The sequence below is a fragment of the Bos javanicus genome, chromosome 22, assembly GCF_032452875.1.
Source record: "Bos javanicus breed banteng chromosome 22, ARS-OSU_banteng_1.0, whole genome shotgun sequence".
Taxonomy (NCBI): Eukaryota; Metazoa; Chordata; class Mammalia; order Artiodactyla; family Bovidae; genus Bos; species Bos javanicus.
Genome location: NC_083889.1, coordinates 56,312,245 through 56,338,372, shown reverse-complemented (window position 1 = coordinate 56,338,372; position 26,128 = coordinate 56,312,245). Strand labels below are relative to the sequence as shown.

The following is a 26,128-nucleotide window of genomic DNA, read 5'->3' as shown; positions in this document are numbered from 1 at the left end:
AATTACTTACGATCATGCATGCTCTCTCGCGTGCTAAACATTTATTAATGTGTTAGGATTTCCATTAGCACGTTGCTTGAGCTGAAATCACTCGCATGTGGCTGGGAAAGAGAGGAGAGGGAGCAAACAGCCCCCCCCCCCCCAATCTAACAGGCGTCAATCACAGCGACAGATCAGATGGCTCATGGCTAGAGGCGGGGGAGGGGGCCCAGCCTGAGACTCCAGCGTACATCCTCATGGCCTTGCTGTGCCCGGTTCTGCCACCCCAGAGGAGCTGAGCTCCAGAGGCCTGAGTTCAAACCTGTTAAGTCTGGCCCCGAGTGAGGATTTTCCATGCATTTGTCTTCTATAACCCTCAGGCATCTTCAAGGATGCCCACTGAACACATGCTGAGACTGAGGCTCGGGAACATTCTCTTTTCTTCCGTTCATGAAATATTTATGGAGCCAAGACAGGGTCACAGGCAGGCACAGCCTTTGCGTGTGAGCGCCGCGTCATGCTCCCCTTCTGTCCTTCCTGGGCAGGGCCGTGGCCAGGTCCAGCCCTCTCTCCACCGTTGCTGGCCCATCTGTACAAGAGACCCCTCCAGCTCTGACACTGAGGTTCCAGCCTTGGTCTGTGTTGGTGACCATGCCCCCCTCGCATGCCACGGTGAGGAAGGCGAGGAAGGAAAGTCCTCGGCCACAGGCATCCTGAGACGCCCCATCTCCCCATGAGGACACAGGGCCCTGACAGGAGCGGTGGCCGCAGGCTGGGCTGCTGCAACTGCGTCCCGACCTCCTGTCTCTGGGTCCTCAGCACTGTTCCCCGTTTCTGGGAGGAGGTGAGGAAGAGGGGACTGGACGGCCAGAAAGAGCCCCCGGGCCAGACCTTAGGTGGCCCCAGCTCGAGCCTGGCCTCAGCCAGCCAGACCACGTCCGCATCCACCTCCAGGCAGCCTGCCGAAGCCAGGGGCCCCTGCAGCTCCCGGACAGGTGGGCAGGCGCCAGATGGCCTTCCGCATGGGCCAGCCCCTCCATCAGGTAGGCGGGAGCCCCGGCAGAGGGGCCACCTCCGGGCGGGGCTCCCACCCTGGCCCAGCACTTGCCCAAGCACATCCTGATGCCCTCCACCAGACCCCAGCACATCTAGAATGGGCTCCAGCACGCCACTGCCCTGCCTGTCATAGCTTCAGCGGCCCCGCTGGCCGCCACCTGGCGCCCAGACCCCTGGGCTCCCCTGCCCCCCCATCCCAGGGCCCCAGCGCCTCTCCACCAGCCGGGGGCCTTGGTCCAGCTGTCTCCTCCCTCCCGGCCCCGATGTTTCTGAGGCAGGAGCGTTTTCCCACCTCTCCAGGTTATCCGTTTTCCCCGTGGCTGCTGCCCCTGAAGACCGGGAGCTCCTTGAGGGGAGACCAGGAGGATAGACAGGGAGTGGCCTAGGATTCACCTCCATGTCCCCAGCCCCCAGCCTTGGCCAGATGCTGGGGAGGGGGAGGCGGGAGGAGAGGCAGACGGAAAGCGGAGAGCCGGTCTCTCCTCCCCTCTTCCCCCCTGAGTTGGCAGCTCAGTCTCAGGCCTTGCTGGGCTGTGGTGACGCAGGTGACGGGGCTCAGCAGTGAGGGGAGCTGGGGGGTGGCGTGGAGAGGAGGCTGCTGACCAAGCAGCACCTCCACGCAGAGGCTTAAGAGCTATTTGCGCACCGCTGCCTGCTAAGCTCTAATCCTTCGCCACACCTGGCCTCCAAGCAGAGACCAACCAACACCCCCCTCAACCAGCCCCGCCGCTCACCGCCCCTCACAGAGAGGGGGCAGAGGCTCAGGTCACCCACACCGCGCTTGGCCCTCCGTGCGCTCGCAGCTTCCCTCCGGCCGGCCCGGCAGTGGGGACAGCAGAGCTCAAGTGGAAGGCTGGACGCCCCGCCTCTACCCGGCTCTGCCGAGGAAGCTGGTTTCCCCAGTGGTCAGAGGCACGAAGGCCTCCCCGTGGGGCTGGGAGGAGCTGTCCCTCCCCTGGACACTTGTTCATCGAGCACCTACTCTGGGATGGGCAGGCACTTGGGGGACAAGTCAGATGCGGCTGGCAGTGTTGGGTACTGAGTGGGAAATGCTCATTTAGAGCTGGAGGGGCCCTCCATGGCTGTGAACTGAACTAGGTTCTGAGGAGGGTTCCCAGGTGGTGCTAGTGGTAAAGCACCTGCCTGCCAGTGCAGGGGGTGAAAGAGATGCATGTTCGATCCCTGGGTCGGGAAGATCTGCTGGAGGAGGCCCTGGGCACCCACTCCAGTGTTCTTGCCTGGAGAATGCCATAGACAGAGGAGCCTGGCGGGCTACCGTCCGTCAGTGATGCCATCCAGCCATCTCATCCTCTGTCGTCCCCTTTCTCCTTCTGCCCCCAGAGTCGGACACGACTGAAGGGACTTAGCTCACACACACGCGCGCAGAAGGGGGTGATACTGTCAGCAAGGCTCACTGGTCCCGGCAGGAAACAGGCTCAGGGAAGGGAGGCCTGGGCTGGCCCCAGCCTCGTGGCCGACAGCCTCGGTCCCTTGTGGGAGGGCGGGGGGACCTGCTCCTCGGGTCTGTAGGTCTGTGAGCTGGGCCCATGCGGGACAGCAGGCAGCTTTGCCCTGTAGGTAGGAGTGGATCCTGGAGCTTCTTAGTCCCAGCGAACTGAGGGGGGCGGTGGGCCTTTCCAGACTCTCTAGGCGACTGAGCCCAGTGCCGCTCCCGCCACTGCTGCCCAGGCCTGAACAGCTGAGTCGGGCCCTTGCCAGCACCCTGGCACAACCTGCCTTCGTCACTGGCACCCCGGTGTGGATGATGGACGGTCTTCCTGAGAGCTCCTTTGGGGCAGGAGCAGCCAGGCAGGCGTGCTGGGTGGCCTGGGTGACCCCCTGCGGACTGGGGCCTTGGTCTCCCCACCTGCAAAGGAGGGTCAGAGTAGGTGACTTCTAAGGACCTTCCTGTCGTTCTGTGAGCCCATTCCTCCAAACAAAAGAGCATTCTTTGTTTTTAATTGTCTATCATTAAATTGTCTAGCATTACAGAGCAGACGTCCATCATGTCAGGGATGACCTTTAATCCCCCATTTCCCCACCCTGAAAGAGTGGATTATTAGACTCTTTTATGGAGAGTGGAAAGTTATGACCAACCTAGATAGCATATTTAGAACAGTTAGAACTGGACATGGAGCAACAGACTGGTTCCAAATAGGAAAAGGAGTACGTCAAGGCAATATATTGTCACCCTGCTTAGTTAACTGCTATGCAGAGTACATCATGAGAAACGCTGGGCTGGAAGAAGCACAAGCTGGAATCAAGATTGCTGGGAGAAATATCAATAACCTCAGATATGCAGATGACACCACCCTTATGGCAGAAAGTGAAGAGGAACTCAAAAGCCTCTGATGAATGTGAAGGAGGAGAGTGAAAAAGTTGGCTTAAAGCTCAACATTCAGAAAACGAAGATCATGGCATCTGGTCCCATCACTTCATGGCAAATAGATGGGGAAACAGTGGAAACAGTGTCAGACTTTATTTTTGGGGGCTCCAAAATCACTGCAGATGGTGATTTTAGCCATGAAATTAAAAGACACTTACTCCTTGGAAGGAAAGTTATGACCAACCTAGATAGCATATTCAAAAGCAGAGACATTACTTTGCCAACAAAGGTCCGTCTAGTCAAGGCTATGGTTTTCCCAGTGGTCATAGACGGATGTGAGAGTTGGACGGTGAAGAAAGCTAAGTGTCAAAGAATTGATGCTTTTGAACTGTGGTGTTGGAGAAGACTCTTGAGAGTCCCTTGGACTGCAAGAAGATCCAACCAGTCCATCCTAAAGGAGATAAGTCCTGGGTGTCCATTGGAAGGACTGATGCTGAAGCTGAAACTCCAGTACTTTGGCCACTTCATGCAAAGAGTTGACTCATTGGAAAAGACCCTGATGCTGGGAGGGATTGGGGGCAGGAGGAGAAAGGGGACGACAGAGGATGAGATGGCTGGATGGCATCACTGACTTGATGGACATGAGTTTGGGTGGACTCCGGGAGTTGGTGATGGACAGGGAGGCCTGACGTGCTATGGTTCATGGGGTCGCAAGGAGTTGGACTCGATTGAGCGACTGAACTGAACAGAGGGTGGACCTGAGTCTTAGAGAAAGGCAGCACTTCCTGTGATGACATAGATCCATCCTCTCAGTCCACAGACAGTTCTTGGGCACCTTTCATGTGCCAGGCCCCGGGTACCAAACAGAAATCCCAGCTCATTCAAGTAGGGCAGGGGTCCCCAACCTCCAGGCTGTGGACCTACGGTACCTGCTGGGAGATCAGCGGCAGCACTAAATTAGAAACAAAGTGCACAATAAATGTGATGCACTTGAATCATCCCCAAACCATCGCCCCCAACCCCTGGTCCGTGGAAGAATTGTCTTCCATGAAGTTGGTCCTGGTGCCAAAAAGGTTGGGGACCACAGCAGTAAGGGAAATGATTGACGTGCACCTGCTGTGTGTTGAGCTGGGCTCTGGGGCCCTGTGATGAGCAAGACAGACTCCAGCCCACCCCTGGGGGCTCGAGTTACAGCCTACGAGACCCATGAACAGAATAGGAATTAAAAGCTTCCACGTTGTCAGAAGCGTTAGCGGGTAACAAGCAAGGCCATGAGTTTGAGGGTCGGGGGGACAGCCTGGCCAGGGCAGGGCTGCGTGCTCTGGTCTTGACCCAGGGAGTCCGTCGTCTGTCCCTCTGTCTGGCCACCAGGGGCCGTGTTAGAATCAAACTCTTCACCTTGACCTCTTTAGCGATGGGCCTAATCACAGGGCCAAGCACCTTAACCTTGAGCAGCTGCGCCCCACCCACCCGCCACACCTGCCTGCCCCTTGCTCCTTCCCCCCAGAGCACTTACCACCAGGCTCCCCACACAAGTCCTGATGCTGCCCGCTCCCCAGGACAGCAGGGCTCTGGAGCCCCAGGTGGGCTGCAGCGAAGGGAGCACGTGTCTGAGCAGAGAGGTGTAGACATCCCAGGTGGTAAGAGAAACAGCACAAGGGAGCCTCAGCGATGGAGATCTCAGACACTGGGATGCTTCCTGGCCAGCCTTGCGTTCCCCGCCTCAGGGCCTTTGCACTGGCCGCTCTCTCTCCTTGGACAGCTCCACCCCTTAGTGCTCCTTCCATCCTCGAGTTCTCAGAGAGGCCTTCCTGGGCGGCTCCAGGCAACTGTGTGTCGGGAGGACGTCACCATCTGAACAGTCCCTGTGGTCGTTTGTTTCATGGTTTGTGGGGGCCCCTCCCTGCCCCCCCAGAAGAAGGACACGTCCTACAGGCAGGGGCTTGGTCCTTCTTGTCCACTGTGTCCTCCAGAACTGAGCATCTTGTGTAGAACACAGTCAGTGCCAGATAAAACTCACAGCTGGACTGTGGTCATTGAGGACCCCGAAGGCCAGGCTGCCCGCGACCCCACTTCACTCCTAGGAGGGGTCCTCATGATCCTATTGTAGATGGGGGCCCTTGTTTGCACCCTGAGCTCGTGCTGCTGTTCTGGGATATGCCATCACGGCTTGCCGATCGCACGGCACCCAAGGCCCACGGCCCTAGCCCAGCCTGACCCCAGTCCTGGGCCTCGGCCCGTGTGCTGTTCCCAGGGCCCACCTCCCCTCCATATGGGAGTGCCCGGGACCACACCTCCTTGCTCACCGCAGGGATCTGGTGCCCGGCACAGGCTTGGCCCCGTTCACCTCCTGGAGGCGAGGCCTTGCTTCAGGAGCCCTAAGAGCTTCTGTCCCCTCGCCGCTTTGGTCCCCTCTGCCCTGGTCCCTTCCTCCACCATCGCTCCCTTCAGCTCATCCTTGAGGGCTTTTGAGCCACCTTCCTCTCCCCAAGATCTGCCCAAGTTCCCCTGGATAAAGCCCCTGGCACTAAGCCCCACCCCAGCTGACCCCAGCCCACGAGGGCCCACATCCCAGACGGGCCTCGGGCCTTCACCGGGCCTCTGTCTTCAGTCTATGCTGACTTCCCCACTTGGCAACCTGGCAAAGTGCCCCCCTCCCTCAACACATTGTCCCCCTGGACGTCTCTGCAGATAGGTGGCCTCCCCGCCCCGGGTCCAGAGCGGGTCTTCCCACACGGAAGTCCTCCCCAGCCTGTAAGCTCCTCCTTCCTGGAGCCTCGGGTGCCCCAGTGGCCTGCACATAAATGTCGGTTTGAACAAGTGAGTGAGTGAACTCCAGTTCAAGGGAACAAATGCTTTTTGAGCTCCTGGGCAACGTGGGGCTTGTGTCCGGTCCCCGGAGCGCCCCGCTGCACTTGTGAAGCTCACGACCTGGCCGGTGGGCACTGTCAGTGTGTGGTGACTGGATAAGCCCAGAGGTGATCCAGGTGGGGAAGGGACAGCTCAGGGGCTGAGTGAGGGGATGACCGAAGGACCAGCGCTCTGCCCTCCAGGAGCTCGTGGGCCAGGCGGGAGGAAGGCAAAGTTTGCTTGCCCTGAGCCAGAGGGAAGTGGGCCTGGAACTAGGGGTCCCGATGCCAGGCCAGGGCCATCAACTGAGATGCCAGAGGGGGACAGGGGAGTTGGGGGCAGGCCTCTGCTCTTTCCCAGGGTCCCCAGCACGCCCCGCTTTCTCCCCGACCACAGCCTTCTACCTGGAGTCACCTTGGCCCCACCTGGAAGCCAATTAAGCCCCTCGTTGCAGCAGTGAGGATTAATATGATTAATAACGCCCCCAATCTCCGAGGTGCTGATTCAGCCGGGAGCTTAGGGAGGGGAGGTCACTTCATAAGGGCCTGGGGGGGGGAGTGGGAGCCCCGAGTTGTCCAGCCGGAGCCCCGTGTGGCTGAGCTCCGGCCTCAGAAGCATCCCTGGGTTCGCGCCGCCGGCGGGCAGCCGCAAGGGCCGCAGCCATGAACGGGACCGAGGGCCCAAACTTCTACGTGCCTTTCTCCAACAAGACGGGCGTGGTGCGCAGCCCCTTCGAGGCCCCGCAGTACTACCTGGCGGAGCCATGGCAGTTCTCCATGCTGGCCGCCTACATGTTCCTGCTGATCGTGCTTGGCTTCCCCATCAACTTCCTCACGCTGTACGTCACAGTCCAGCACAAGAAGCTGCGCACACCCCTCAACTACATCCTGCTCAACCTGGCCGTGGCCGACCTCTTCATGGTCTTCGGGGGCTTCACCACCACCCTCTACACCTCTCTGCACGGATACTTCGTCTTTGGGCCCACGGGCTGCAACCTGGAGGGCTTCTTTGCCACTCTGGGCGGTATGAGCTGGGTGCGGTGGGCTGGGCGAGGGGTGTGTGTGTTCAGGAGCCAGGAGCTTGGGTGTGGTGGGGGGTGGGTGTGTGGGGACAGCCCCAGCCTTGCGGATGGTGGACGAGAGCCTGTGAACCAAAGCCGTCCCTTACTCAGTCAAGCTCGGCTGGCGTTGGTGGAGGGCGGGCGCCAAGCATGTGATCTCACTGGCAGTGGGGTCGTTGTCTCACCCTCCAGCCAGGAGACAGATGAGAGGAGTCCGGGGCCTCGCTGGGGTCGCAGGCGATCTCTGGCAAGGCCGAGTTGCAAGCCCACGTCTCTGCGGCCCCTCAGGCCACGGTTCTGCTCCCCTTGGGGCAGCAGGGCTGGGCGAGACCCACGCCGGGTCCCGGGACAGAGAGCTGCACGACACCGGTGCTTGTGCTCAGGGCCCCAGCCTGGGCGGGATGAGAGTCCTCAGTCCTCCAGCACCAGCCTCTGCCTGCACTGGGCGCAGGGCGTGGTCCCTCCCCGGCTTCTCTCTGACTCCATCCCAGCCACCTCCAGGCTCTCTGCTCTGCTTGAAGACTTTCCGCCTTGAGGAGTCCATTCACAGGGAGACAGTAGGCCCGGTGATCTGTGTAGCTGCGAGCCATGCTTTTAAAATACTTTCACCGAAAGACGGGTGAATAGATCCCATTTCACCGATGTGAAAACCGCAGCGTGCAGAGGGGAAGAGTTGACTCAGGAACGTGGCAGGCCAGTGCCCAGAGCCTGGGGCTCCTGGCTCAGACCAAGGAGCATCCCCCAGGGAGCAAGCAGGAGACGCAGGAGGTTGTTGTCACCAAGCCTGGGGGGCAGAGAGAGCCTGGCACCAGCCACAGCATGCTCTGTCTCCTGTCTCCCACATGCGTCCAGGCCCTGCCTCAGCCCTGTTCCCGGGGCACTGGCCATTGCTGGGTGACTGCGATCCACTAGTCTCAGGCCAGAAGGGTGCCACCCACAGGTGGGCACGCCTCTGAGACAACCGTGGGCCTGGAGTACCCATTAGCATTCCCTTTCACTCTCCGAAATGCCCCAGTTGGTAAACCCCACAGCCACCTCCCTCCTGAGTTTCTGGGGGTGATGTGCAGAGCAGATGTCTGAACCCCATCATTATTATTTCTCCACCTCCCTCTGAGCAAAACAGTCTCTGGCTCCCTGGCTCCCGGGAGAGGGTCACCCATGCCCAGGGTGTTCCATGTCCCTGAAGGCGAGAGGCCTGCTGCCCAGGAGGAAAGGGAGGCCTCCCCCTCCGGCTCCTGCTGCCTCTGCCATCCCCTGTGACCAGAACTCTGCCAATGGCCCCATGAAGGACACACTGTTCTGTGAAAACTCCCTGCCGGGCTCCCAGTTCTCAGCCGTGACCCCACGAGACGATTGCTGTGTTCCCCGTGAACCTGGAGCTCTGGCTGCACTAACCTTCCTGGGAGTTCCTCCACGTGGCGTATCGGCCCGTCTGCCCCGCCACCTCCCCTCGTCCGTGTCCAGACCTTCTGCTTCTCAAGTCCGCACTCCAGGACTGCTCCCCGGGTGCCTTCCTGGTCGGCTCCCCTCCCCATCCCTGGGAGGAGCACACCCCCTCCTTAGAAAGACAGGTCCAGCCAGGCGGTGGGTTGGCTGACAGCGGCTGCCTTGCAGGTGAAATTGCACTGTGGTCCTTGGTGGTCCTGGCCGTCGAGCGGTACGTGGTGGTGTGCAAGCCCATGAGCAACTTCCGCTTCGGGGAGAACCATGCCATCATGGGCGTTGCCTTCACCTGGGTCATGGCTCTGGCCTGCGCCGCGCCCCCCCTCGTCGGCTGGTCCAGGTAACGGCCCTGACCAGGAGGGGAGGAGGGTCTCCGGGGTGCTTCCTAGGGTCCTCCGGCCGGGGCGGGGGTGGTGCTGCCTGGTTTCAGGCCCCCTGAGCCGGCAGCTGTCATAGGGTTGAGGTTTAGGGCAGGGAAGAGAGGGTCAGCCCCTAACGTCACTACGGGGCTGCTCCCTGTGTCAAGGAGACTCCAAGACACCCCGACCCTTCACCTTGGCTGTGCCCCTAATCCCCAACTAAGCCAGGCCAGATTGCAATCCTCTTTGGTCCAGTGCCCTGGGAGTGGCTCCTCTGACCTCAGGCCTCTGCCCCAGCAGAGGCAGAGCCTCCCTCATGCAGGTGTGGCCATGTGGCCCTGGGAACCAGTCCTGGCAAGACTCTCGGCTGATATCCCCCAACGGGCTGAGATGAGATGGCGGTGGGGTGGAACGTGGTTTGGGAAATTGGCCTCTCTGGGTTCCCAGAGGCTTCGTGCCCTTCTGCTTCCAGGAAACTGCCATCTCTCTCCCCTTTCCTCCTCTCTCAGTCTTCCTGGGGCCAGTGTTTTCCCTCCTGAGCAATTTAGCAAGGGGCAAAAAACCCCGCCCCTCCTTCCCTATCTTCTCCAGTCTGGCCTAGTTATATCCTCATAGACGCAGCTAATGAACATTGGGTTTCCTGAGGTCAGTTCAGTGTCACCGTCCTCTGAAATCACACACCCTAACCACACGCCCCAGGGCCTCTTGTTTCCAGAAACTGTGCAAAAATCCCTTAATTACTCTGAGTGGCCTAGAAAGACCTGGCCTAGAAAGTGCCTCCAATACAGATCATTGGGAGCTTTTCCCTTCCCCCCACCTACCTCATGGTCCAAGGCCTGGCCTCCGGCCACTTGGGAGTGGCAGGCTGGGTGAAGAAGCGGCAGGCTGGGTGAAGAAGCGCCAGGCAGGGAAGCAGGGGTGCAGAGTAGGGGCGCTGGGAGTGAGAGACGGGGAGAGACCAGGGCCCCAGGGTCACACGGCACTGAGCAAGGCAACAACACTGTTTCCACACACCTGAATCCCTTATCTCAGTAGATGTGAGCCTCACAGCCAAGGAAAGGTTTATTATTCCCCTTTTACAGAGAGGGGAAGTGAGGCCCAGAGTGAGAGCAGCCCCGCGCAGGTGCTGGCAGGGGGCTCTGGTCAGCTGGGCCTGTTCCCCGGTCCCTCACGTGTGGGTCTCCCTCTGCCCCTCCTGCCCCGGCCCCTCCCCGGTCCTCAGGTACATCCCGGAGGGCATGCAGTGCTCGTGCGGGATTGACTACTACACGCCCCACGAGGAGACCAACAATGAGTCGTTCGTCATCTACATGTTCGTGGTCCACTTCACCATCCCCCTGATCGTCATATTCTTCTGCTACGGGCAGCTGGTGTTCACCGTCAAGGAGGTAGGGTCCTTGGGGGGCCAGTGCTGTGGGGCTGGGGACAAGAGGGCTGATGAGGCTGAGTGCGGCCCCCAGCCCAGAGGAGCCTCAAGTCTGGACACCAGGCCCTGTGTCCCCACAGGCGGCTGCCCAGCAGCAGGAGTCGGCCACCACTCAGAAGGCCGAGAAGGAGGTCACCCGCATGGTGATCATCATGGTCATCGCCTTCCTGATCTGCTGGCTGCCCTACGCTGGGGTGGCGTTCTACATCTTCACCCATCAGGGCTCTGACTTTGGCCCCATCTTCATGACCATCCCGGCTTTCTTTGCCAAGACTTCTGCCGTCTACAACCCCGTCATCTACATCATGATGAACAAGCAGGTGCCTGCTGGTGGGGTGGGAAGGGGCCAGGTCCCCCCCGGGCGACAGGTGGAGAAGCCGCAGTTTTAACTGGGCCTCCGTCTTTCCACCTGCAAAATGGGCAGGGGGAGTTGGTTTTCCCTGGGGTAATCATAAGTCATCTGGGAGAAATGCAGATTCCTGGACAACCCCCAGACCTTCTGATTAGAAGCTCAAGGTGGGCCCAGGAACATGCATTTCTAACAAGCCCTCTGATACTGGCTCAGGAAAGAGAAGTGCCAGTCTGGATGGTTCTGGAGGCTGACTTTAACGGTCCAGATGGTCAAAGTCCCAGGCCTGGGAACAGGTGCCAGTCTCCACAAACTGGACAGGATGCCAAAAAGTCTCGTTCTGAGCGATGAATGGATGAAGCGGTCCTTTTAACATATAGACCAGTGGTTCCTCTGCAGGTTCTTTGGTCCAGTGGGGAAAACCTGGAGTCAGACAGATTGGGTTCAAATCCCAGCTCTGCTAGGTTTCAGCTGTGTGGCCTTGGGCAAGTCACTTCCCTTTTCTGGGCTTCAGTTTCTTCATCCACGGAAAGGATGAAATCCTGAACTCTTGGGTTCAATGGGACAATTTCCAGATGGCCCTTGGCACACTGAGGGCACCACGGAGCATCACCAGTGACAAAGCCCCTTCGGGTTTGGTCCCAGCATCTCTGGGTGGGGTTGGGGAGGCTTAGTAAGTTCCTCCAGGGAGCCATCTGACCGGGGAGCGGAGGCTGGGAGGGCCAGAGGCAGAAGAGGGAGGCGGCACACCGCACTGACGATGCCATTTCCCACCCAGACTCTGCGGGACCCTGACCACCCCTCACCCTTACCCTACCTCTTCCTTCCAGTTCCGGAACTGCATGGTCACCACTCTCTGCTGTGGCAAGAACCCGCTGGGTGACGACGAGGCCTCCACCACCGTCTCCAAGACAGAGACCAGCCAGGTGGCGCCTGCCTAAGCCCCTCCAGGGACTCCGTGGCCAGCTGCAGGAGTCCCTCAGCCCCCACCCCACCCCAGCCTCAGCAGCTCCATCAGGAGCCGCGCCTGTCGGAACCAGCTCTCACAGGCTCCCTGAGTGTAAACACAAAGACCAACCAACCAAATGCAAAAGAATCAACGAGAGAAACAGGAGGCGCCTCAAGTGGCAGGGGCGGCCCGACCTGGAGTCCTGATTTCCCGGGGGCCCGCTGTAGCTCCACTCCCCCCAGCTCATCTCTCAGCTACACAAGAGCTCTTGCTCTGGAAAAGTGTCCCAGCTTAGGGATAAGTGAGTAGCACACGACGGGGCACGCCCTAGGTGCTTATTAATAAATGCTAGGTGGAGGAAAGAAGGAATGAATGGAGAGATGAACGGGTCGGGAGGGCATAGGCATCCTCTTACAACATGTTAGCAGCAGCAGCAGCAGCAGCTCGCCCTTGGCTCATGACCTTGAGCAGTTGTTTTGTCCTTGGGTCTCACTTTCTTCCCCCATACAATGGGAATTCCAAATCTCTCCTCACACGGCTGCTGGGAAGATCAAATGAGATTGTGTGTGCGTGCGTGCGTGCTCGCATGTGTGAGCTCTTTGTAAATAGTAAGGAGCTGGACAGACTGTAGTTAACATTATGAATAATATCAAGTAATATAAGTAATTCATCTCCTATGATCATCTCCTCTTGATAGCGACCACTTTGAGACTGGGCAATGCCCTAAGCATCCAGCCTCGTCAGGCTTATAAACATTAGACAGATGGCAAGGTCAGACCAGCGCTGGGTGGTGGGCCACAGGGAAGGACGGTCAAGGAGATGCAGAGTGCAGGCATCAGGCCTGAGAAGAAAACAAAAACCAAAAAAACAACATCAGAGGACCAGAGTCTGGGGCCAGTGCAGAGCCCCCATGACGCGGGCCACTCCCTTCCAGTGCAACCCCCAGAGAGACAGGTCTTGCTCTCGGCATCTGAAAAACCACTAGCTCTCCTGCCCAGCACCCAGGCTGCAGTATCTCTGGGCCCGTATGGAGCTTCTAGAAGTTATGTTTACCTGCCCACATTTAACGAAGAGCTGGGTCCCCAACATCACCTTTGTCTCAAAAAGAGCTTAAAACACAAAAGCGTGGGAAATCCGGCTGGACCCACCTTCCCCCTGGGAAGTTCACAGATCACAGATTTTAGCTCCCTTGCTGGGCAAGCCTTCAGCGGCTCCAGTCCATTCTCCACTCCGGAGAGTCCTTGCTGCTGAGAGGCTGGCTGGGACTCTAGGACATCAGAATCGAGCGGCCTCACAACTGCCCCTCCTCCACTACATAACCAAAGCGGGAAGCTCTACCTCTCCCCAGCTCTGCCTGGAGACGAAGGCAAATTGGGGTATTAAAAGCTCAGCTCCTATCCTTGGCGTTAGTGGTGGTGGTTTTTGTCAGTCTCAAGCTCTTTATCTACAGGACGGATGGAAACGGGGCAGTGTTCATCTGATCCTTGACCCTGGGGTTTCTGGGTTTGAGCAACCATCAGAGCCCCCTGGGAGTGCTTTAGGCTGGTGCCCCCTGAGGAGCAGGCCCAGGAATGGGAAAAGCTCCAACCTCGGAGTCACAGAGATCCAGGTGGCCCGTGAAACTGCAAGCAAATTTTGTCACCTCTTGGAAGCCTCCTAATCTGCAAAAGGGGATCTTAAAACTGACCTTAATGAGATTTCAGGCTTTATGCAGCCAATGTGCTTCCTGGGCTCAGCAGATGATGAGAGGCTTTTTGCATTACTGGAGCTCCGGGCTTGGCCCTACCAGGGACCTCATCTGAAGGGGGAATGGGATGAAGGTGTAGCTCCCAAATGACCATTCTCGTCCAAGGCGGGAAAAGGCAGCAGGAGTCTGAGAAGGGAGATCCTTCATGCCATGGAGGGGCTGGGGCAGGTAATAGCTGGGATCTCTGTCGTTGCCCCTCTCTACTCTGTCTCCCTAGGTGGGTGATGTCAGTCAGGATTCCTTTATCTGCAGGAGGCAGGAAATCATACTCAATAGCACTGAAGCAAAAGGAAGACACGATTGGCTCCCATAAATGAAAAGCTCAGGGCTTCAGTCATGCATGGGTGCAGGTGCTCAGATGAGGTCACCTGGCTTCTGAGGGGGCTGTACTGGGTCTTCCTCCCTGTGCGCTGGCTTTCTCTACCTGTAGTGAGCGGGGGCCACCCTTCCCTCTGGTGCTAGGGCTCCTCATCACGGTGGCTTTTCTCGTTGCTGAGATCGGGCTCCAGGGCACACGAGCTTCAGTGAGTAGCTGTGGCTTATCCACTCAGCTGCCCTGGAGCCTAGGCCAGAGATGGAACCTGCGTCTCCTGTACCGGCAGGGGGGACTCAACCCCTGGGCCACCAGGGAAGTCCGTGTTATCTGGCTTCTAGGTCTCCCTTTGGCTGCACTTTCCTCTGTGCTGCCTTTCATTTCAGTCGCTCAGTCGTGTCCGACTCTTTGCGACCCCATGAACCGCAGCACGCCAGGCCTCCCTGTCCATCACCAACTCCCGGAGTCCACCCAAACTCATGTCCATCAAGTCGGTTATGCCATCCAAACATCTCATCCTCTGTCCTCCCCTTCTTCTCCCGCCTTCAATCTTTCCCAGCATCAGGGACTCTTCCAATGAGTCAGCTCTTCGCATCAGGTGGCCAAAGTATTGGAGTTTCAGCTTCAACATCAGTCCTTCCAATGAACACCCAGGACTGAGCTCCTATAGGATGGACTGCTTGGATCTTCTTGCAGTCCAAGGGACTCTCAAGAGTCTTCTCCAACACCACAGTTCAAAAGCATCAATTCTTCGGCACTCAGCTTTCTTTATAGTCCAACTCTCATACCCATACATGACTACTGGAAAAACTATAGCCTTGACTAGATGGACCTTTATTGACAAAGTAATGCCTTTATGCCAGGTTAACTGTTCCAAAGATGTAAGCATAGAAATCACCAGTTAATTCCAAGCTCAGCAAACCCTGCAGAAATGGGGCTTCTCTTCATCTGTTAGTCGTTTCCAGGTAGGGCTCTTATTGGCCAGGCCTGGGTCACATGATAGCTTCTAAGCCAATCACCAGGCTGGGATGGGCATTCATCCTCTGATTGGCCTGGCCCCCGGTCACCTGATTGCATTTGCCGCGCAAGGTAGCGTTGAAAGTGAAAGTCGCTCAGTCGCATCCAAGTCTTGGTGACCCCATGGACTGACTCTACAGTTCATTGACGTCTCCAGGCCAGATTACTGGAGCGGGTAGCCTTTCCCTTCTCCAGTGGATCTTCCCAACCCAGGGATCGAACCCAGGTCTCCCGCACTGCAGGAGCATTCTTTACCAGCTGAGCCACGAGGGAAGCCCGGTAGTGTTAGCCCTACGTTAACCGAATGGTCTGAGGGTGGGGATAGGAAGGAGCTGAAAGGAAACTTCAGGAGGTGGTTACCAGAAGGAGGAGAGCCACAGGCAAGGGGCCCGGAACCAACAGCGATCCAGAAGAGGTGCGCTTCGTGTCTGTGATATCCGGCTAGTTCGCCCTCCACCCACAGCAGTGACGAGAGGATTCCCACGGCCGGCGGGTGTGGATCCCACCCTCCGTTTCAGATGCCGTGTGGGACCAGGCACAGTGGTGGTAGGCACAGTGGCATTGCAGCCAGTCTGCCCTGCGGTCAGCCCTGTCCCCTCCCTCCCACAGCCCACTTACTGTGAGGATTCAGCAGCCTCACACCCAGAGGAAAAAAGAAATTTCCCCTAAAACCAGAACATTCTCTGACTTTTTCCTGGTAGAGAGTAAACCCTACTTAACTTCCTCAATTTGCAGTTGATTTGACTGCCATTGGTGGGGAATCCGCCGTATATAAAGGCAGACAACTGCTGACTGAGTCTGGGGAGAGGGTGTTACCAACCTCATCTCCAGGCTCCAGGCAGCCAGTGTCCCTGGGCCAGGACGCCCTGGGGCCTCAGAGATGGACTGGAGGGAGCAAGTCTCTGGGCTGTGCCCTGGCCAGGGACAAGGCCACGGAGCTCTCTCAGCCCCTGATTTTTGCCTCTGGAAGGAGAGTGCAAAGAGTTTAGAACTGTAATCTGCAGAACTGTAAGTTCACACATAGAAGGACCCCGGTCAGTGTCCCAAGATGGCAAAAAAAAAAAAAAAAAAAATTTGGCAAAACTTAAATTTCGTACAGTTCTCAGTAAAAACATCTCATGAGTACCCGAAGCAGCTCGTCCTCTCTCCAGCCTGATCTTCACAATTACCATTTCCCTGTGAAAAGGCAATCCTCTAGAAGAATTTTTAGATCATGCAGCACATTTTAGAACTTCTTCCGTCCAAATGCAAAACTCTATCCTGGCACAGACCTGGAGCAGGGTTTCAGATGAAGCTCGTGGGAATGTTTGTATCCCTGAGTCTTTCTCAGTTCTTGGAAACGTGATCAAAATTGCTGCCCCCGTTGGCACCAGCTTCCACACTCCTCTTTGCCTCATCTCGGCTCCTGCTCTAGATGGTTCCTGCAGATGGTTTTCAGGCCTCCCTCCACTCAGCCGAGCTCCGCTCTGGCACTGGGACTGCTACAGCAGTGGGTGCTGAGCACTTACTGTGTGCCAGGTGTGGTGCTGGGCACAAGCAACATCACCAGGAACAAGACAGATACAGCCCTGCCCACTGCCCCTGCCTCCCAGAGCTCAAGGAGACAGGGAAGGCAGTGTTTAACCTCGGGTGCTGGAGGCTGCTGGCAGCCCGAGGAGGGGCCCCTAACATCCTAGGGTGTCATGGAGGGCTTTTCTGAGGACGTGATGTCTACACTGAGGCCAAAAGGATGAGTGAGAAACAGTTCAGATAAGGTGGTTGTTGTTGTGTTGTTGTTGTTTAGTCGCTAAGTCAAGTCTGACTCTTTTGTGACCCCATAAACTACAGAGCCCGTCAGGCTCCTCTGTCCATGGGATTCTCCAGGCAAGAATACTGTAGTGGGTTGCCATTTCCTTCTCCAGGGGATCTTCCCACCCAAGGGATAGAATCTGCGTCTCCCACATTGGCAGGCGCGTTCTTCACTACTGAGCCACCAGGGAAGTCCCCCGGAGAAGGCAGATATAGATAAAAGAGGGCCTTGTAGGAAGAGTGTATCAGCTGCACTCACAACAACCTCCAAATCTCATGCTTCAAACAACACACCGTGTACTGTTGCTTGTGACTCTGTGAGTCAGCCAGGTGACCCAGACCAAGCTTGGTTGACCTCTGCTGGGTTCACTCAAGCATCTGTGGTCAGTTGGAGGGCTGGCCAGTTGGCCAGTGTGGGCTGGGCAACAGGGGAGACTGGGCCACGGGCCTCTCCACATCCAGCAGGCTTGCTCACCTGGGACTGGAACCAGACGTCCCTTCCCTCATACTGGGTTGGTCACAGCAAGTCCCAAGGTGAGCTCAGATTCCAGGCACGGGGGAGGAGCTGCAGACTTACACTGCAAATGGGCATGGATGTGGGCAGGGGTGAAAAACTGGCATTATTTTTACATCAGTCTAACACACACACAGGAAATCAAAGTGGAAAGCCCAGCTCTCAACACCTAACCGGTTCCAAGAGCCTCAGTGTGGTTGGACTCTGGGGTTTCGAGGGGGAAGGAGGCTTCATAAGCCAGACTGGAGAGGTCAGTGGAGAGGTCCTCATGGCAGTGGGGAGCCATGCAGGGTGCTAGGCAGGCAGTGGTATCTAGTTTCACTTTAGAACACCTTGCCTGCCTCAATCCAGACCTCTGGTAATGGAGAGTCCCCTGGAGAAATCCCAACAGTAAAACCACAGAGAGAAAGATGCAAGTCTGTCCTAGACCTGCCCCCTTAAAATCCTACACTCTCCTCAGAGGTAACCACTGCTGTTACCTTGGTATAAATCCTTTCAGAACTTCTGCTGGGACTTCACTCACACTCACACCCTCACTCTCACACACACACACAGAAAGTTCTGCCTTCTCGGAAGTGGGGAACATATTCCACAGATCTTTCTGTTTCACTCATTTTCACTGCTGTGTAAGATTCCACCATGTGAACAGATCACAGTTTATTTGTCCAGTCTGCCCTTGGTGGGCATCTAGGTTGTTTTGCATTTTTGCCAAGATTGCACTGAGCACTCTTACGTATCACAGTGTAAGAAAGAAAGAGCGCTAAGTCGTGTCTGACTCTTGTGATCCTGTGAACTGTAAACTGCCCAGCTCCTCTGTCCATGGGATTCTCCAGGCAAGCAGACTGGAGTGGGTTGCCATTTCCTTCTCCAGGGGATCTTCCAGACCCAAGAATTGAACCCAGGCCTCCCGCATTGCAGGCAGATGCTTTACCGACTGAACTAGGGGGGAAGCACCCTCAGTGTGAGTGACATGGGTAGATGTGGCCAAATCCATCTTAGTCGTGATAGATGTTCCTCAGTTGCTTTTCTGTGTTGCTTCCCAGCGGCTATGTATTTCTTCACGTCCTGGATGCTCAGTTTCGATGGACATTAAAAATTGTGTCATTCTGGGGACTTCCCTGGTGGTCCAGTTGTTAAGACTCCATGCTCCCAGTGCAGGGGGTGTGGGATCAATCCCTGTTTGGGAAACTAAGATCCTACTTGCCACGTGGCATGGCCAAAAAAAAAAATCGTCATCCTACTGCATGTGAAATACCACCTCATTCCTTGTTTTAATCCATCTTGTCATTTTATTTATTTTTATTATTATTTGTTGTTATTATTCATTTATTTTTGGCCACACCACATGGCATATGGGATCCTAGTTCCCCGACCAGGGATTGAACCTGCAGCCCCCAAAGTGGAAGCACGAAGTCCTAATCCCTGTACCTCAGGGAAGTCTGCACCTCGTCATTTTAAATGGCTGCAGAGTATTCTACAGTAAGAGAGTAATTCTGCCAGGCCCTGAGTGATTCATCTGGAAGTTTTTTGTTTTTTGTTTTTCCTTTTCCAGATAACACAGTAATTATTTCTTTTCCAACAAATGCGCTCCTAGGAGAGGTGGAGTTGCTGCTCCAGGGAATACCTTTCCATAGTAGGCTGCACCCAAATACACCCTGGCAGAGACAGCAGGGCCTGGCTCCCGCATCCTTGCCAACACTTTGTCTTCAGTTTTTATCAGTTTGATGAGAAAAGGAGTAGCTCATCGTTGTTTCGATTTAAATTTTCCTGAGTGCCAAAGACGGCGAGGCTGTTTTCCTGTGTTTGTTTGCCTTTCTGGTGAATTCGTGTTCTTTGTCGCTTTTCCCAGTGGATGTTGTCTTTATTTATAGAGACTTTTGTTGAGTAATTTAGACATCACTCTGTCCTCCCTTAGAAACTCTTTCTTACAACACAGAAGGAGGTCACGACAGGCTGACCTGGGGGTGTCTGCTCCAGGTGAAGCCGCTGGCCGGCCTCCACCTGCTGCTTCCTGAGACAGCGGAGGCCAGCTGAAGCCTGGGCACAGGGGTGGGCACCGGGGTGGGGGAGGTGAGGTGGGGTGGGGAGGGCCCTCACCTCCCGAGGGTACCTCCACTGGCCCAGGCGTGCCAGTTCCCCGTCTGCACCCCCAGGCTCTGTTGCACGGAGGCGCAGAGCGGACCAAGCATCTGAGCCCCCTTCCTTTCACCGTGGGCTGAGACCCAGAGAAGTCAGGCACACGGGCAAGATCACACAGGAGCTGAGGCATGGTCGGTGCTCCGGGCGGGGCTGCAGGGCCCCTCCCAGCCTCCTGCCCAATCAGCAGCTCCGCGCCTCCCGCCCAATCAGGGGCTAATTGGGGGGTATGTAAGGCGAGCAGGCGGGCTGGGGGCCTCACGCCAGGCGAGGGGGCCGCCCGTACCTTTCTGCCTGCAAAATGGCTCCCGGGAGCATCGCTTCCAGTGACACCTCTTCCTCTACCTCCTCTTCCTCTACCTCCTCGGCCTCCTCAGCCTCCGCAGAGGGGTCGTCCAGGCCGTTAGGGTCTGAAAAGCCAGGTGAGCTCATGGAGCGGCCCCCTCTGTCCGGGAGAGAGCCTGTTCCCTGGGGGTCCTGAACGCTTCCTTCCTGCCCCCTCCTCCCTCAGGCTGGCCCAAGACACCGCACACCTCCCACCCCGCCAAGGGGCAGAAGAGCTGATGCCAGAGGTGGGGGGCTGGCAGGGAGGAGAGAGCAGGGGCCTCCCCAGCTGGAGTCCATTTGCTCTGGGCGAGGGGCTCTGCCCAGCTGGAGCTAATGGAAGGGCTCCAGCAATAGGCCGGCAAGCGCTTGAGGCGCGACTGGGCTTTGGCTGTAGGGCCGCATCCCAGCTTTCACCCAGCATACAGCGCCTCAGGATTCTCTGGGTATGGGGTCCCTTGAGGCACACAGACCCGCTTCATCCCTTCCAGGAGCTCCCAGGCTGGGAGGCAAGCCGCCTCCTGATAGATGCCACCTCCTGATAGATGCCCATTTGATAATGCTGGCACATGCTTGAGTGGCGGGGAGCCAGAGGGCTGTCGGAGCCCAGAGGAGTCGCCTGACCTGCTCTAGGTGGTCAGGGTAGGCTTCCCAGAGGAGGCAACTCCTGAAGGAGGGTGGGACAGGGGACGTGTTCAGAGTATTTGCGAAGACGTCTTTGGAGACAGAATAGGTCCAAGTGCCTGGGAAGCACAGGGCAGAGCGGCTCAATGCTGTTTGGGCCTTAAAGGCTGAGTGACAGCGGCTTGGATGGTCACGGCCGACCAGGCCGAGAGGACAGCCTGGCTGGGGCCAAGGCCTGGAGGGGAGTGTGCTGGTGGAGGGCTGGGTTTTGGAGGTGGATGCTGTGCGTCTTCCCTCCGGCTGGGGCAGAGTTGGGAGAACAGCAGTGATGGGGGCAGGGGCTGATCGGATGAGCCTCCCAGGGTCGAGGTCAGGTGTGAAGGCAATGGCCTCTGAAGGATGCGAGATTCGAGATGCGTGTGGAGAGAAAGTCTGCGCCCTGGGGATGGTGGCTGAGAAGCTTATGAGGAGCAGGAGTGGCCTCAGGGTTTCGGTTCCCGGCCAGAGACTGAAGCCAGGCAGTGGCAAGGAAAGCATCGAATCCTGGCTACCAGACCCCCAGGGACCAGTGGCCAGTGATGAGGCCCTAGCTTGTGGCCTGTGTGGAAGTGAGTTTCCACATAGAGACGGAAAGTAGTAAAGCAAGTCCAGTGTTTATTAGGAGGAAAAAGAGTACATGTGGATGTAGACACATGGGTGGGCTGAGAGAGGGTCGTGCCCTCGTGGTCTGAATCGCCTTTATGGGGCAATTCTCCTGGGTTTCCTTGGGCCAGGCGCCTTGCTTTGCCTGCTTGGGCGTCTGTATCTGGTACATCTCAGCCTCCTCCCACGTGTGTGTGCGCATCTCTGAGCCGAGATGGAGTCTGGCGCGGAGGCCTATGGGTAGCTGACATTACTTGCCATGGGGTGACACCCACTCTCTTTTTGACCTCCAAGGAGCCTTTCTATGCCTGTGTCGTCGGGGAGGCCTCCTTAACTTCGACAATGAGGAATATGTGATCTTTTATCTGGGCAGGATCCAGCCTCCCCCATCATGTGCTTTTATGGAGTTTCTGTCCATAGGGGAGAAATGGTTCAAGCCTGTTTCTATCTGTTCCTGCCTCGGGGGGAGGGGGTGTTCAGGACATGCCCTGGGCACCTGTTTGGGTGTCTGGGTAGGTATGAGAGATGGGCACCACTGTTGGGGAGAGAAGCAGAGAGACAGGTTTGTAAGGACCCTGAGCTCTTCTTTTGGACACCTCAGTATACAGCAGGCATCGAGTAACTGCAGAATGAGGAGCTGAACAATTTGGAGGGCAGTGGGAGGACGGAGACTCGGGGATGGCTCCCTGGGACAGGGTGTGGTTTGGGGGAGACAGGGCAGCAGTTAGAGCTCTCACCCAGGGCCAGGCCCCTCTAGAAACCCTCTAACCCTGCAGCGGGAAGGGCTCAGACCACGCTAGGGCTCCTTCTGTAGGAGGCGGGGGCTGGGAAGGCTGAGGCTCTGAGAGTGAGACTCCAAGGTCTGACTGACCTCAGGTTCTGTGGACTAGCCATCTCTGACCCCAAAATGAATATTCTCAGACACCGGGCTCCTCCTGGCCGGGAAACAACAGAGGTTGAATTTGATTAAGTCTCTTTACAAATGTTACTGAGGTCTAGAGTTTTTAGATGGTGTTTTGTCTTTTCCCTTTAAAATGTGGTTTTTTAAAAATATATATATATATATTTTAGCTACTTGATTCCTTTTCTTCAGCCTTTAGTTTTTACAGATTGGCTGGAAGTCAGCGTTTCTAATCACCGTGTTTAAATCAGGTTTCATATTTAAACCACTTTTATGTGGTTTATGGTGACTGACAGCCTCTCTCACCAGCTCCCTCCTCACCCCTGTATCCTACTCTCGTTTGCAACTTTTTAAATATAACATCTTGCTGAGATCCCTCAGTAATTCACATAGCACACAAGTCACTCATTTACAGTGTACAGTGGCTTTTAGCACGTTCACAGTTGTCTATTTGTTTCCATAGTCAATTTTCATCTTCTCTAGACGAAAACCTATACCTGTTAGCAGTCAGTCCCCTTCACCACCCACCTCCCAGCCCCTGGCAACCGCTTCTCTACGATCTAGCACTGATTCGCCCATTCCTGGCATTTCCCATGAACTAAATCATACAGTTGGGCTTCCCAGATGGTGCTACAGGTAAAGAACCCGCCTGCCAATGTAGGAGACATGGGTTCAATCCCTGGGCCGAGAAGATCCCCTGGAGGAGGGCATGGCAACCCATTCCAGTATCCTTGCCTAGAGAATCCCCATGGACAGAGGAGCCTGGCGGGCTACGGTCCATGGGGTCGTAGAGAGTCGAACATGAAGTGTGTAGCTTGTAGTGTATCCCTAGGGCTGTTGTGAGCCCCTGTGTGATTTTGGCTGTAAAAGAGGGCCTGTTATGGCTCTGGGGGGACTTGGGAAGTCCAAAGCGAGGAATTACTTCTTTTTAAAAGGGACTTACAGATGTCCATAGCCTTTTCAGGTCAGGTGGGGAAGGCTTCAACCCATCGTGTGAAAGTATCAACCAACCCCAGACCATACTTATATCTTGATCGTGGGGGCGTTTGGGTGAAATCTAACTGCCAATCGTCCCCTGGATATGTCACTCGGCACTGAATTGGCCTGAGTAACAGAGGGGGTATTGAATGGGTCTGGGCATTGTTATGGGGCTTCCCTGGTGGCTCAGACAGTCAAGAATCTGCCTGTAATTGCAGGAAACCAGCTTGGCCCCTGGGTTGGGAAGATCCCTTTCAGATTATTATGGGCACATAAGTCACAGGCCAATGTTGCTTGCTTTACTGTTCTTTTAAGCCCCTTCCCTGAAAAAGCCTTTTGCATCACATCCCATAGTATGTCCCTCCCGTAGGGGATGGCATCATGTCAACTCTTAGTTTCCATTGTGGGGCCTCCAGGACTAGAAGCTAACCCTACTCTTCACACTAACCTGCGCTTCCTCTCTCTTAGCTCCATTTCTCAGCATTTCTTGTTCCTGTGGGGAGTATTGGGGAAGACCAGGGAGTTCAGGGGGGCCAATCACTAGGACCATAACTTAGGCTCTTGCACGCAAGCTGTGTGTTTTGCAATTCAATCAGCTTGGGCTTCCCTGGCACAGATGGTGAAGAATCCACCTGCAATGCAGGAGACCTGGGTTTGATCCCTGAGTTGGAAAGATCCCCTGGAGAAGGAAATGGCAACCCACTCCAGTATTCTTGCCTGGAGAATCCCATGGACAGAGGAGCCGGGCAGGCTACAGTCCATGGGGTTGTGAAAGAGTCAGACAGGACTGAGCAACTAACACTTCCACTTTTTTTTCCCCACTGGTTCACAGAAGATCCCTTCCTCTGATGGGCACTACTGTGGATTACTGCTCCTTGGATCACGAGCTCCATTGCTTCTAAAAGAGCCAGGATAAAATCCTTACATTTTGTGGGGGGGATTTGTCTCCCAGGGTGGGTCATATTCTGGGATTATGTTCCTGATGTACCTGCCTGATGAGTTTGGTGGTATGGATTGGTGGCCAGTAGGCCATCTGCATGTTCCCTGGCCTTGCTCAGTATACACTCCTTTTCATCCGGGGTACCACCGTGGGCCAGAATAACCGTGATGGCCTGCCAGGTGAGACAGAATGACAACCTCTGCCTGATAAATTCAAACCTGCACACCTCTCCTTACAGATTCACCATGAAAACTGCCACGGGGGTCAGGACCTGAGGACCTAGAGGTGGGAATATTCCCAGAGAGGATTTTTGGACATAGAATAAGGTGAAAGTACTTATTCCTTGAGCTGAGTTGAAAACAAGGTTTCGAAAGTAAATGCAGATTAAAGACCCAGAAACTCACAAGATCTGTGGTCAAGAGCAGGGTTCTAGGACAACTTTGTTCTCTTTGGGGAGAGAGAAGCCAGATCCAGTCTTGCATCAGCCTACTCTTAATAAAATTCATCTTCCTGATTAAATTTAACCCAAGCTCAGGAAGTCCTGAGCACAAACACACACTTTTCCCAGTGTTCCTTGTCCCAAACCTTCTGCAACTTTCTGGAGCCGTGTTGTCCTGTCCCTTATTCTTTGCATTCAGAAATCACCAGCTGTAGGACAGAAGTCACCTTTTTCCTTTTAAGAAGATATATTTCCATTCCTCATACCTTCTTGTCTGCAAACACACATCCTCTCCTTAAGCCACCATGAACTGTCTTTCACGTTAGCAGCCCCTGATTGGAACATCCCATAACCTCTAGAAACATGTGTCTTCCCAAAGCACAATTTCTGTCCTTAATGTGGTGCAAGACGTGTGTCCCGTAAACCCAAATGTGTTTAGTTTCCCTCTCACAAGATGACAAAAGCAGGTAAACATAGACCTGTCTAGCAATGAATGTTCCAATGTTTCATGTTATTTGAACTGACCTGGATACTTAGTTTCTTTTCAAGGTGCCAAAATTTGGAGGAACTATTCTAGATGGAGGGCTCCCCTGGTGGCTCAGTGGTAAAGAATCCACCTGCCAATGCAGGAGACCCGGGTTCGATCCTTGGGTCGGAAGATCCCCTGGAGAAGGAAATGGTAACCCACTCCAGTATTCTTGCCTGGGAAATCCCATGGACAGAGAAGCCTGGGAGGATACACTCCATGGGGTCGCAGAGAGGCAGACGTGACTGAGCGACTAAACAGCATTCTTGATGGACATCTCCAAAGCATAACGATTCCTATAGCGTTTACCAAAAAGCTCTTTTCACAGTTATATTTGCGTAAAAGTTTAATCGTATCAGGTTATTCTCTGATGACGGATTTTATAATAATAGAAACAGTGTGTACTTACTGACTTTCAGTAACCCTGGGTACAGTAAAAGTGTCATATTGGTAACTCTAAAGACAGGTCTGTATTAAACCCACAAGCTGAAGCCAGATAAGTTCATTTCTACAGAACCGGGGATCTCATAGTTTTCCTGCTGGAATTTAAAAAGGTCTCTTTTCTTCCTCAGTTTGGGATAGATCAGGTAATTCTTGGAGCCCAGGCAGAAGAGTTACGTTGCAAAGGCAGAGGAGAGAGACACAAGCCCCTCTTCTTTTTCTTTTTTGTTCTTTAAAATTCCCCCCGAATAACCCAAGGATGGCATCTCAGGCAGTGTGGGCTGTGTTTGTATTTCGAGGCTTAAATTCTCCACCGTGTCTTGGCAGAGACTTGCAGGAGCTGCCGGACAGACGAAACTACATACAACAAAGACGTCAGTGACAAAAGCTCATAAAGACACAGATAAGACTTCAGGATGAACGGGGTGGGAGTGTAGTGCGTGAGGATCAAGGGAGAAGTAAACGTGGGAGAGACAGAAAAAAACGAGCAAGAGGAAGAGACGGAGAAATTGCCATTTCCACCCGCCCTGCAGGTGTCTGTCCAGACACCAACCTGTGCGCCTCCAGAAAGGGCCAGTGAAGGAGGGGGCACCCTGTCCACTGCCCACGGGGTGAGCAAGCCCGGAAACCAGCCTGGGGTCCGTCATCTTTGGGACTCTCACGCGTGTGTACACAAGTGTGTGGAAATCTGCTGCTTGGGCCCGTTCCCAAGGGGACTTCTCTTGGTGGCAGGGAAACAAAGGTGTGGATATTGGGGGTGATTGGACTTCGAGCCCCGGGCTGAGGTTTGCATGTCTATCACTCATGAGATAAACCTCCCATCGGGAGAGCCTCTGCACTTCCGCTTGTCACCCGTCAGGTGAGCCCTTGGCTAGAGGGGGCAGGTCTCACAAGCTGGGAGAAGCGATGTTGTAGCTGCCTGATGTCCACTCTCTTGGAAGGATAAGACGAGGAGAGGACACAGGGGAGGGGAAAGCATTGCCCAGATGAGGATCCTGAGA

General features: G+C 55.6%; 2 protein-coding genes across 4 annotated transcripts in view; both read left to right on the top strand.

Annotated features, from left to right (window-relative positions):
* The first annotated feature begins 606 nt into the window (after positions 1–606).
* Positions 607–13,194, top strand: RHO (rhodopsin). Its single transcript, XM_061397141.1, has 5 exons — positions 607–7,234; positions 8,886–9,054; positions 10,296–10,461; positions 10,580–10,819; positions 11,679–13,194. The coding sequence occupies exons 1-5, from the start codon at positions 6,874–6,876 to the stop codon at positions 11,787–11,789; spliced, it is 1,047 nt and encodes a 348-aa protein (XP_061253125.1). The 5' UTR covers positions 607–6,873; the 3' UTR covers positions 11,790–13,194.
* A 1,778-nt stretch (positions 13,195–14,972) lies between these two features.
* Positions 14,973–26,128, top strand: part of LOC133235534 (histone H1.8) — a 37,023-nt gene continuing 25,867 nt past the window's right edge. Inside the window, exon 1 of one of the 3 annotated variants that reach the window (XM_061397143.1) lies at positions 14,973–15,420. In XM_061397143.1, coding sequence (XP_061253127.1) covers positions 15,393–15,420 — 28 coding nt within the window. In that variant the 5' untranslated portion in view covers positions 14,973–15,392. The remainder of the gene's footprint in view (positions 15,421–26,128) is intronic. The other 2 variants (XM_061397144.1, XM_061397142.1) reach the window with 2 other exon arrangements.